At 43.4% G+C, this 12,367-nt stretch overlaps 1 protein-coding gene across 2 annotated transcripts in view; it reads right to left on the bottom strand.

Annotated features, from left to right (window-relative positions):
• Positions 1–2,449: 2,449 nt before the first annotated feature.
• The window catches only part of Lypd6 (LY6/PLAUR domain containing 6), a 134,024-nt gene continuing 124,106 nt past the window's right edge, over positions 2,450–12,367 (bottom strand). For both annotated transcript variants that reach the window (XM_006974284.4, XM_042275276.2), the window contains exons 4-5: positions 7,134–7,264; positions 2,450–5,287 (exon numbers count right to left, since the gene is read on the bottom strand). In XM_006974284.4, coding sequence (XP_006974346.1) covers positions 5,120–5,287; positions 7,134–7,264 — 299 coding nt within the window. In that variant the 3' untranslated portion in view covers positions 2,450–5,119. The remainder of the gene's footprint in view (positions 5,288–7,133; positions 7,265–12,367) is intronic.

The raw sequence follows: 12,367 nt of genomic DNA, 5'->3' as shown, positions 1-12,367 counted from the left end.
TTAATCACCGGATTTTAAAAATTTGTGGAGGGTCTAATTTCGAATTTCATGGTGGTGTTGACCAGTCCCACATCAAGGAGGGTATGTTTCTACCCAGGACACCTGGTATTTAGGTCAGTGGCAAGACATTCAGAGTCATTAGCCCAAGGTCAAGTTAAGGATGTACCCAACTCTTCAAGTATTTAAAAAGCTTCAAAGCTAGGGCTAAGCCTGGTGCTGACATGCACCAGAGAGCAAAGCTGAGTCAGGAGGAAGCCCAAAATGTGCTCACCTCCACAATGGTCCACTCAGCACCTCTCACCAAAGAGTCCCAGCACAAAGCACCCAAGTGTAAGCTCTCTCTTCGAGCAACTCATCTGCTCACATCATGTGATGTAGGCTTCAAATTGTTCAGTCCTGCCTTACTGCTGAGAGAGGTTGGGCGGGTGCCAAGAGCCTAGTCAGCTGAGAGGTTGTTACTCGGAAAACACGGCTGAGTAGACAGATGTGCAGACTGTCCCAACAGCCAGGCATCTCTGTAGATAGAGTAGGACCCAGACACTACATTGATTTTGAATTCTCTACAGAGATGAATGTGTTTATTGAGGGTATGATTTTATTTTTAGCTGTTCTGTTTCTCTCCTGGCTGACTCTGGGGTGCTTCTTCCGCATGTCCACACTCAGTAGACCTTCTTTATGGATGAACTTTCCCTAATTAGACAACACAATCCCTGGCATCTCTTCAAGTGGGGATGTCAGTGGAGACCTGAACTCTATCTAGTACACAAGGTTTAGGAAGGTTAGTTCATAATTCCAGATATACAGTAACCCCCAGAGAAAATATGTCCAACTAAATGATATTGTATTGTACAATTTTCCCAAATTGCTCTCTTTAGTTCATGAGCCTAAAAGTGATTACTGTTCTTAGTGTTTCTCTTCTCAAATTAGGGTGGACACCCTTTTATTCAGCTTCCTTGCTTTCTTTTTTTTTTTTTTTTTTTTGGTTTTTTGAGACAGGGTTTCTCTTGTGTAGCTTTGCGCCTTTCCTGGAACTCACTTGGTAGCCCAGGCTGGCCTCGAACTCACAGAGATCTGCCTGCCTCTGCCTCCCAAGTGCTGGGATTAAAGGCGTGCGCCACCACCGCCCGGCTTCCTTGCTTTCTTATAGGAAGTTTTCCCTTTCCAGCTTCTATTCCCTGCCTTGATGATACTCACAGCACTTCTTAACCTAGAGTAAAGAAGAGGGGCACCTCTAAACTGCTTCCTGTTGCCAGTGTTTAATTACTCTGAGCATCACAGAAGGGACACTCAATAGAATTCGATCCTTAACACGGTCATATGGTGTCTTCAGTGACAAATGGTTTGGGTTCTCTGGGCTTCTTTTCTCACAAATAGAAAACAAAGGGGGTAGACCAGATGGTTTCTAATGTTCCTTCCACCTTCAACTCAGCAACCCGAACAATAACTTTCTAGTAAAACTGCCAGAGAAAGGGGGAGGCATCATGCATGTCATCCTGGTGACGTGGAACAAAGAGGAATCAGAGTCTCTTGAGATAATCTGCTAGTGTGACCTTCCTTGGACACAGCAAAGCTGTAGCTATCCAATAGTAAATGTGTTCATCTTGATCAATGGAAGCAATGCACAGAGCATTTTAAAGTGTTTCGGAGATAAAATCATACACAAAGGTCAGCATTGCCATTAGAACCAAAAGGAGGACTCTAGAGAAGTCATTTCTCAGACCCCGAATTTTAAATTTCAGTTTGAAATAGCACTACAAAAAAAAAATTTACACTCAGCTAATTACAAGGACTGCAATTTGCAAAAAGTAAGATTCGAGTTTGTTAACAGAAGAAGCTATGGTTTTGATATTTTGCTAACAAGAGTCACACATGAGCATGAAGGCTGGCGTTGAAGCACATTGGGGGTCTAACAAGATGGCTCAGTGGGTAAAAGTTCATACTTCACAGGCCTGCCAACCAAATTAAACCAGTGGTGGGGGGGAGAACTCCTGGAGTGTGTCCTCCAACTTCCATTGGAAGGAGAGAACCAACTCCCAAAAGTTTCCTCCTCACCTTCATACACGTCACGTGAGCATACACCTATGCGCGCGTATACACGCGCGCACGCACATACATACATACACACACACACACACACACACACACACACACACACACACACACGTATAGATAGCTCCATGGTTTTTGATTTAACAAAGAAATGTTCAAGGGAAACTGTAGAGCAGATTGAAAAGTTTGACAGTCTTTCCCTTTGATTTTTCCAAGCACTTACCTCTGTATGAATCATTTCGCATGAGAGAGAATTTTTCAGGTGTGTATTTCTTGACTAGGAAATCTCTGGAAAGAGAGCCCATGAAAGAAGTCTACTGTGGTGCTAAGGCCCTGGTTTGAATATAACCTGGTGTATTAATCACTGATTGACATACACACTAGCAGGAAGAAGCTTAAACACACTTAAAATCTTTATTCATTGATTTACAAAGTATACAATATTTACATTTAGGCATTAATCCCATATTGACATGGATGTAGAAGGGAGTTTAAAAATAAATATGTGGCACATAGGTTAATATATGTATCATGGCTCTTTGCATGTTAAGCCATCACCAATGGTGAGGTTTAATGGAAAGTTTAAAGTGACAGAATAGTCAGATGGCTAACTTGTCCTGAATCTTCTACATGGATGGCCCCTCCTTGGCTTTTGAGGCTAGGGGTGGTGAGGAAATCACATTCTTTGAAGAGAATTAAACAAAAGCAACTTTGAAAGGCATTAGGGATATGCGCAGCACATGTGTACAGTTGCTGCCATTATCCCCCTTGAGAACCTTATCCCTGTAAACCAGCCAGGGAGGCTCTAATGTGGTCAGTTCCTTGTCTCTTGTTCAGACTGCATGCAGCACTTGGAAAATGTCAGTGGAGTGTGACCATGCACAAAAATGGTACTTGTAGCTATGTACAACATCAAATTCCCATTACCTTAAAGCATCTTTAGATGCAAGTTCAACTGTCTCCTCTTTTCACAAGAGGGATAAATAAGGAAGCCCTAACTTTACTCCCCAAAGAAAAAGCATCAACTGGGGACACATGCAAATGTCATCCTGAGAAGCAGGATGTGCTCTATGGGATAAGATGGGCAAATTCCTATGAAGTCAGGCCTGTAAGTTTTCCTAGCAGAGAAATTCCACTTCCTTTTCTGTTCAAACCTGTCACATCCCACATACACTAAATCTGAAGGAAAAGGCTTCATCTATCAAACATCTCTGAGCCTCAGGACCTTCATTTGTAAAGCATACATATGCACTGTTCCTTACAGAATTGCTGTAGGGTTATATGGCCCAACTATGTAAAGTGCTTAGCAAAGTGCCTGGCACGTGCTTATTACACGTCCCCTTTTTCCTGCTCTTCCACCCCCAATTATAAGCAAGAAATTGATAAGCCTGCCAAACTCTGAATTAAGGCTGTGTGATGCAACTTCAGTGTCTTGTATCAGAGTTTCTGCTGTGGGTTCATATTTGGTCCCTGAGGGGAGGTCTCATTTTATGAGCTCAAGTTCTCTGTGCAGGACAGCTATATCTGAACAATGCCGTGCTCTTCATCCAGGCATTGCTCCAAGTTCCATATCAACACAGCCCAGCACAGATACTCGGGCCATGACGGTCTCCGCGTAAATAGTTCTGAGACAATGCTTCTGAGGAAACCGTGAGCAAAACCCTTGAAGCAAGAACATAACTCATGCTCGCAGCAAATTAACTTTTCAACATCAGTACAAGGATCATAGATACCTCTCCATGAATACTGATAAGCTCTAGTACTGTTGAAAACAAGCACTCAAATTTCATATTTTGTTCAGAAAAAAAAGAAATTTTTGAAATATATTTTAGTGTCTAGCATACAAAAATAAGTGTCATTTAAAGAATTTATGAGGAAGAAGAAAACAATGCAATTTTTAGGTTAAAAAAATACATGACAGATGATGAAAATCTTTTTTACTTCAAAAGAAGTATCTGAGAGAAACAAATACTACCCCTTAGGCCACCATACTACTTACAATCCATCTTCTTCCCATCCTAGCACATATGTATTCTTATCTTATTGACTTACTGATGATCCAGTTAGGAACTTTCTCCCTAAAGTCACTTGGTTTTGGAAGGAGAGGGCTCTTTGGCAGTTAATACTATGGACAGTGGAAGAATTTTGCTTAGCCATTTCCGGGCCTTCTAAATGAACTCTAGGACTAACCTCCACAAAGCTTCCTTTTATTCTGAAGTCCTTTCGCTGACTAGTTTATCTATATTTGAATGGAATGCAACACCCAGAGAAAGGAATCCCACCCTACTTTAAGACTCTGTAGATGCTACTGGCCCAGGTGGGAACCAGGAACTCCAGAAACCAGATTAGTTCTCACATCAAGACCAAGCTCTCCAGTTCTAAGAAGGGAGAAACTTCCTCTCATGGATGCTAATTTCATCATGAAATCTTTCTCCCATCACTTCTGCAAATACAACCAACTTTTATAATTGCCTTTTTTTGTCTTCTACCAAGAGCGGAAGGAACATGTTTCCACTATGTTAAGATAAGAAAGCCAGGGAAATTAAATTGAGCAAAGTACTTGCTGCTCTTTCAGGGACTCCATCAGAATCTCAAAGAAATTATTCCATTTATTTTGGATTTAAAGTTTTAAAATTCTAAAGCCATGGGTGAAGCTGTGATTTGCATTAAGCCAGTGGTTCTTTACTCTCCTCCTGAAAAAAACGAACACCTCCTGCATCCATGGCTTATTTCTCACATCTCAGAGGGTGCAGGATCTCCGGCAGCTCATGAATGATTCCGCGGACATCGATAAACGCAGAACTCTTTCTTGGAGCAACATCACAGGCTTGTGGTATAGAAATCAGGGTCCGTATGAGGGACAGGCTGACTGAGATGGGGTCTTGGTTAGGCTGAAGATGACGGCACTGAAGCAATGCTTGTTCTTCGTGGGAATGGGAATGCCCGGCTGTGACAATGTCCCGGGGTGCTGTGGTTGCACTGTGTCACTACTGCCAGGCCAATGACTCATGCATGACTATGGGCCACAGGGGAACCCACGGAGCTCGACTACATTTGGTAGAGAGTGCTGCTACAAGGTGAGCCCTAGCCACACCCACAAGCAGGACACAATCACTGACACACAGTGTGGGTGCCCATTTGTCTGATTTATAGGTGACGTTGTGGCAAATGTGGCATCAGTTTCATTTCGAGGGAGCGGTAGATTGCAGATATTTCCTTCGCAGCAGGAGGTGCAGATCTGAAAGAAAGAAAATAAAGGGTCAAGAGAAGCCAGCCTGTTTCAAAAGGAAGCGGGGCATCAGAAGGAACAGTCTCCTTCCTGGCAAATGAGAACGGTCTGTTCTACAAAAGGACCACCTCCTGACATTCATGAAGGGCAAGAATACTATCCCATCTAGAAGCAGCATGCTCCGAATGGAAAATTCCAGCCTACGTTTCAGGGGCCCTTCGTTCTGTTTCTGCCATCTTACCTGTGCTAGCCTCACCGTCCTCTAAGACAACAGTTCTCTTGCCTCTAAACCGGGAATTGTGAACATTGCCTTCCTTCCTCAAACAGGCTCTTCCTGACAAGAGGACGTAACTGTTAAGAGGGTAAAAACTTCCTATGAGATTTTCACAATGAGGATAAAGTGGCAATGACTTGGGTCATGTGAACCGGAATGTTTACCCTCATTAGTACTATGGGTATGGTCAACAACATTCTCTTGAGTGGGAGACATTTGAAAGATTTTCATTTATTCAATTACTCTTGCTTTACATTGCTTTACCCTTGAATCACAGGAAAGCTTTTCCCTTGAATCATAGGAAAGAAGTGAACCCAAGGGTTCATTGGCAGAAGTTATTATTGGCAGAAGAAGCCATGGCTACCCACTGTGTTGACCAGCCACCCAACTGGGAGTTGGTTAGACATGCAGAATCTCACTCCATACCCAGCACCTGGGAGACTAGAATCTGAATGTTAACAAGATCTCAGGTGAATCCAATTCATAAGGTGGTTGTTATCCTACAGTTACTAGTCAGGAGAGATGTAAACCTTTGGCCACAACCAGCACGAGTCCCCAAAATAGCATAATGCTGAGAAGAGAGACTAACGGTTAGGAGTGAGTTTAAATTCTAGCCCGTCTTTCTCATACTAGTTGAGTAACACAAGCAATGAACACATCTTCGGATTCCCAGAGCTCCTCCTGGGGAAAAAAAAAAATCACAATAATACTGGAGAGCCAAGCCCAGCTTGCTGGAAGGGTCAGGAAATAACTTTGATTTGACCTTTCTTCAAACTAGTAACAAGTAGGCAGGCGGTGTTTTAAGTTTTAATTCTTAGTGAATTTGAGAAGCAGCTTAAAAAATCACCTCTACTTTTTGTGAATGAAAGCAGCCCTTGGCGACAATGCTGTTCCAGGGTACTAAGAAAAGGAGTTTCCCTGAAGCCCAGAGAGGTGGTCTGACAGGTGGGCAGATGTCAAGTAAAGGCCAAAGTGTGACAAGTTCAGACCCCACGGTCAGTGCTGAAACATGGCAGGAAAAGCGGGACTCCAGGGGGAGCAATGCTGGATTCCTTCTAGTCTCCTTCCTAGACACCCCAACACTCATTTTACACAGAATGCTCTGTGTACAGGCACCAGCCGAAGTCTAAGGGGAACAAATCCACAAGAGGGCCTTTCCTATCACCTATGCGATGACTCTGGTGCCACTGGAGCACTTCCCTAAACTGAGACCCCAATAATGACATGTGCACCCTCACTCTACAGAAAGCTATCAAAATAGGTGGCCTCCTGCTGCCACAGGTGGAAGACTTGGAGTATCTGCCATGCTCTACCAGGATGGGTATGAGTGGTCCCTGACCCTCTCCTTTCAGGACTCTATAATCTTCAGCATCCTCGTTACATGTGCTTATACACTCCATCTGTTTGTCCTTTGCCCTGCTACACACTGGTATTCTCCTGAAGCCAACAGGAAAGCAAGCACATTTTCACAGCCACGTAAAGACAGTCAGGCAGACTACGTAGGGAATGGGGGTGGGGGAGCTCCGCTAATGAGCCCTGGAGAATCCAGCAAAGGGAGAAGGAATTAATGCTTTCCCAGACCTTGTGGCCTTCACGCTCTGAGTCTCGACAGCCCGTGGATAAGCAGTCCTCCAGGGGGACACAGCGTTTGGTGACAGAGATGCTGTTTCCTGTGACTTCCATGGTGTGCTGAGTGTAGCAGTATCTGGTGTCTGTCAGGAGAAAATAACCCTTAATTGAGATGGGAAATGCAAGCCCCGTCTGACTGAAAAGAACACAGCGGACTGCCTTCCTGTATACCCCTGAAATTCATTTTACATGAAATGCTCTAAAGGCAACAGATGATGGCTGAGGGAACCAAATCCCAAAGGAAGCAGCTCTCTCACCACCCGTCAAATGATTCAGATGCCAATGAAGACTTTTCCTAAATGGGGACCCCAATGATGAGACAAACCTCCACTTTACAGAAAGTTACCAAAATAAACGGTTTCCTGCTTCTTTAAGTGATGGCTCTGAGTGTCTTCCATGCTCTACCAAAGTGATTTCCAGGAAGGTATGACAGTACATAGGATGGACACAACCTCCATGCTAAGATCCACTTCACCATGGCAGAGGGATGGCCTTCTGCAGAACACTGGTCTCTGTCCATCACACAGAGGGACAGCCTTCTGGAGAACACTGGTCTCTGTCCATCACACAGAGGGACAGCCTTCTGGAGAACACTGGTCTCTATCCATCACACAGAGGGACAGCCTTCTGCAGAACACTGGCCTCTGTTCATCACAATCCACCCAAACCAAGACATACTAGCATAACTCTGCCATTCCACACATTTTACCATTGCTCTTATTTTTGTTTTTAGGGGATGTATGGTTCAGACGGCTGCTTATAGGTGATGAGAACTATACTGATTTTTCAAGCAGATAGAGGAGTAATCTAAAAGAAAAGTGGGAGGGGGTAACAACAGGTTTTCAGAGGATGGAAGATTATAGTGGTGTGTGTGTGTGTGTGTGTGTGTGTGTGTGTGTGTGTGTGTGTGTGTGTGTGTGAAGTGTCAGGAGCTGTGCAGCCTAGTCTCTGATCAGCATATGTCTAGTTGTCCAATGGGTTTCCTCTGGGCAAAGTACCCGTGGAAGCAGACTCTCACTTGGCAAGGACCTGTAGTCCACGGGACAGTGTAGGAATTTGGAAAATTCGTACAGCTTGCAGGCTCTTTTCCCTCTCATTGTATTAGTGATTCTTTGGGTGGTTTTTAGTTTTACTTTGTTAGTCACACATGGAACAGCTGTAATTTTCTCTGGAAATTCTGTTCTTTCTTGAATATTTTCCTCTAAGATTCAGCAGGGGGCTAATGCTTCTCAAATCTCTTATCTGGAATTCCTAACTATAGCTCCCAATCCTGGGAACTTTTCTAGCTCAATAGAGACAGTTAGGTACATATGAGAAATCACTTGGAACATTAACCATGTCTCACAATTCTGGAAAGGAGAGTAAGATAAACACACACACACACACACACACACACACACACACACACACACACTATAGGGAAAAAGCCTCAGGAATACACATAGTGCCAACTGTTGAGAGTAAGGTCCCTGAACACCAAGATATAGAATCAATGATACGATCTAGTATGATCCAATGCGGGGAAAATGTAGCATAAACTATGGGATGGAGAGATCCATCTTTATCATACACAGGAGCTTATATTGGTGGAAGAAGTATGGTACAGTGAGAGGGGAAAGGAGTGCCTTATTAAGCCTGCCTTTTACAGAGAGAGTGAGACATGGGACCCTCGTGTAGAAAAGGGAACTGTATAAAAGCATATCCTGAAGGAATTGTTTGGGTTTGAATATTGTTGTCCTTAAAGCATTGTGCCCAAGCCTATCCCTTTCGAACTTTGTAACCCAGTAGCTGCCAGCTGACTAAGGGCTGCAAGAGCAGGCTGTGTCTGGCTCGGTTTTAGTTAAGCCTGCAAAAATGCTGAGCTCTATGTCTAGAATACGATTTTGGAGGGGGTGAGAAAGTGTATTTGGGGAAGCATAGAGGAAAACAATGGAGACTTTCATAATGATTGTGATATAGTTCTTAAAAGTCTAAAATAGGACCAAATAATAGAGCTGTTCATGTAACCGTGGTAAGAAAAACTCTGCTTAAGTATCAATAAAGATGGCTCGAGCTATTTGGGGCCACTTGAGTGCAATCCACCTGGTGGTCAGAATTTTTCCTTGAACCCCCCTTCCCCATCTTAGGACCTGTACCTAAGCTGAGGCTGGACCCCAGCAGTAAAGTATTCCCACATAACATCAGAAGAGTTAGAAGTGGATCCATTTTGTTGGGCAAAAATGACTCTCCACAAAAGAAAAAACTTGGCCACAAGAACAGCCAGACCTAGAATGTTCACTATACATTACAGGTTTCCAAATCTGGGGAACTTATTTCTCGTCCTCTGATTTCCATGTCCCTCTGTCAGATGATAATCACTATGGCAGTCTACAGTCCCTCTTCATCTTGAGAAGAACGCTTGAGATTTCTTCCAGAGTTTCACAGAGAATTAAAGAAAAATGACACCACCAATGTAAGGATTTCTGGCCTGCAGGCAGCATGCAGCTCCGTGAGCCTGGGTGTAGGAGAGCGCTCCAGCCCCGCCTTCATATTATAAGAGAATGAATAATTCTTAGGAAGTGTCACTCAGCTGTTTTTCATCCATATCTTGGCTCTAACTCTACATGCTTTATACATTTGGGGTATTTAGTTGCTAATATGGAATTATGGCCTATGGAATTATTTATTAGGCAATAAAAATTTCCCCATCAGACTCTGTCATGATTTTGGCAGCTTTTTACCAAAGAGCTAACATTCAAAGAAGAAAGCATAAGATATTAGGTCCCAGGAATGAGCTAATATAGACCACACTGAGACATCCAGAAAATCATGCAAACTCGAGGGTTTAAATGTCTTCCTAGACATGCTCACCTCCCAGCACCCAGAATCATCTCTGAAGCTGACCAATGGCAGCTCCTTTCCCAGCGTGACATTGTTGGGGATGTTTATTCCCCATCTGGGGTGCTGTCCCCACAGTGCACCTTGCCTGTAATTCTGTTTTCTGGAGTCAGACTGAGGCAGTCTCCAGCCAGCCCAGGATCCTGTGGAGTTCTTGGGGATTAGGGTAAGTGAGGTCATCTGGGGGTGAACAGTTAAAAGCAATTCACCTGGCAAATCCCTGCAAGCCCTAGCCTCTAATTAAAGGTGGAGGTGATTGGCTATTGGATGAAGAAGGGGGTGGGTTTCTCATCTGCCTCTGTTTAGCAGGCTTTAAGAAATGAAGACCAGAGGCCTAAGGGATTTACTCCATCTTCCAAGGAGGGCTGCTTTACCTCTTTGGCATCAGATGGTGGACATTTATGGCCATGATGGGGACACCTCTCCCACTCCCAGCCCAACTTCAAATGTTGTGGAAAGCAATAAAAACAGCAGGAATGTTATCTCCTGGCTCTGCTTCATGCAGGCAACTTGAGCAGCTGCCAGAGGCGGTGCAGCTAGAATGTAAATGTGCACAGTTACCATCACACCCAGACGGAATGAGTAAATCACTGCAAGCGCCAGTTTGGGAAACCAGGTTTGTACCTCAAGTAATGAATGATCTGATTTGAAATAAGCCATAAGATAACAATTGGTGAACTGGATGCAACTACTTTTTCTTCTTATTTTTCTCTAAATTTATCAATAGGAGGTTTATTCCTTCAAATTCAAGTGGTTCCGGTTCCAGCAGCTGATTAAAATATTTTTTCAGGAAAGTGTGCAAAACTCTAATATCTAATGTTTGTTTTTCTGTGGTGATGGGAGAATGGAGTTCATTGAAAATGCTGGGGAAGAATTTTTCCCGAAACACCATCAAGTGTAATCCATGAAACAAAGATATGTTGAGATATCACCTCCCATAGTAGAGACCTTCATTCTGAAACAGCAGTTTCTCAAAGGCATCCATTCCACTTCCTAACTTGCAAAGCCCTAGGTGAGTCATGAAATGTTAATGCAGAAAAAGCTTCTGCAGTTAAATATGGTTTTGAGATGCTCAAATAAAGTTGAAGTGGTTTCACTGGTGCGCATTTTATGAGTGCCTTCAATATGTACTGTGATCTGGGATCTCCAAGGGTGTGTTGGGGCGCGCAGATGGAATTTCCCGAGCAGAACCAGGTGAACCACATGTGGCTTATCACTGAGCTGGAGCAGTGATCAAAACTGAGTTTAGTCACAGAGCATGGCTCTCTATGCATTCTGAAGAATCCTGGGGTTGGTAATGAGGTTATATGAGAATCAAGCCTGCTGATAACTTCACACTAAAAGGATTTCAAAGGCTTTTATCTAAAAGATAAAAGATGGATTTGAATTTCTACCAGGTTACTTTCAGCCTCTAAAATCTCATATTCTGCAACTGCATAGATTTCCCAGAGGTTGAGAAGCCAAACTCTTTGACTCATAGTGAAGTCAGAAATGGGAAAGACAGCTTAATCAATAACTGAAAAATAATTTTTCACAACTCTCTCTGTGTATGTGTTTCTATCTGTTCCTCTCTCTCCTTAGCCACGTTTTGAAATTTAAAACCAGTTCAGGGTTAAAATGCATCTTCACTGACCAATAAAAGAAACTGCTTCAACAAACTATAGATGGGATTATTAGAATTAAGTCATTACATATGCCCCTGTTTAGAGGAAAACACTCCCTCGCTGCCCTGAGATTCTCTGTGGTTATGCTAGTTTGGATTTTACATGAAGATGTATCATTTTTAAAGCAATACTAGGAAACAACTGCTGGGGTGCAAGAAAATAAATGGGAAGCAAAGAATTGTAACACTAGCATTCCAAATTATATTAGAAATCAAAGGGCTAGTGGCTCCTGCCTGCACACTCCTGCTTAGCTTCTTACTATGTACTCAGCGCCCCATATATACGTGGCTGGCTAGGCAGTGACTGCTCCCCTGAGGGCCTGAGGTGCAGGATCTCTGCGTTCCTACTCTACTGGTTAATCGCCTCAGTGGGATTTCCCACCTAGACTTCAGAGCTATGTCTTCCAGGTCGTCTCTTGTCTCTGCTCCTTTCTCTTCCAAATGCTTGTTTTAACCAGAATGTAGACACTCTCTCATGCTTTGTCCTTGAACCTCTTTTCACTCAAGGGACCTCCTCAAACTTCAGCTTCCACATCTTTAGTCTCCGCCTTCCATCTATCTCCTGGACACTGCCAGGGCCACATCACACCTCACTTGTCTGTAACAACAACAACAACAACAACAACAACAACAACAACAAAATGTC

This window comes from Peromyscus maniculatus, chromosome 4, assembly GCF_049852395.1.
Source record: "Peromyscus maniculatus bairdii isolate BWxNUB_F1_BW_parent chromosome 4, HU_Pman_BW_mat_3.1, whole genome shotgun sequence".
Lineage (NCBI taxonomy): Eukaryota > Metazoa > Chordata > Mammalia > Rodentia > Cricetidae > Peromyscus > Peromyscus maniculatus.
The sequence above is the reverse complement of the archived record's forward strand: the minus strand, read 5'-3'. Positions and strand labels throughout refer to the sequence as shown.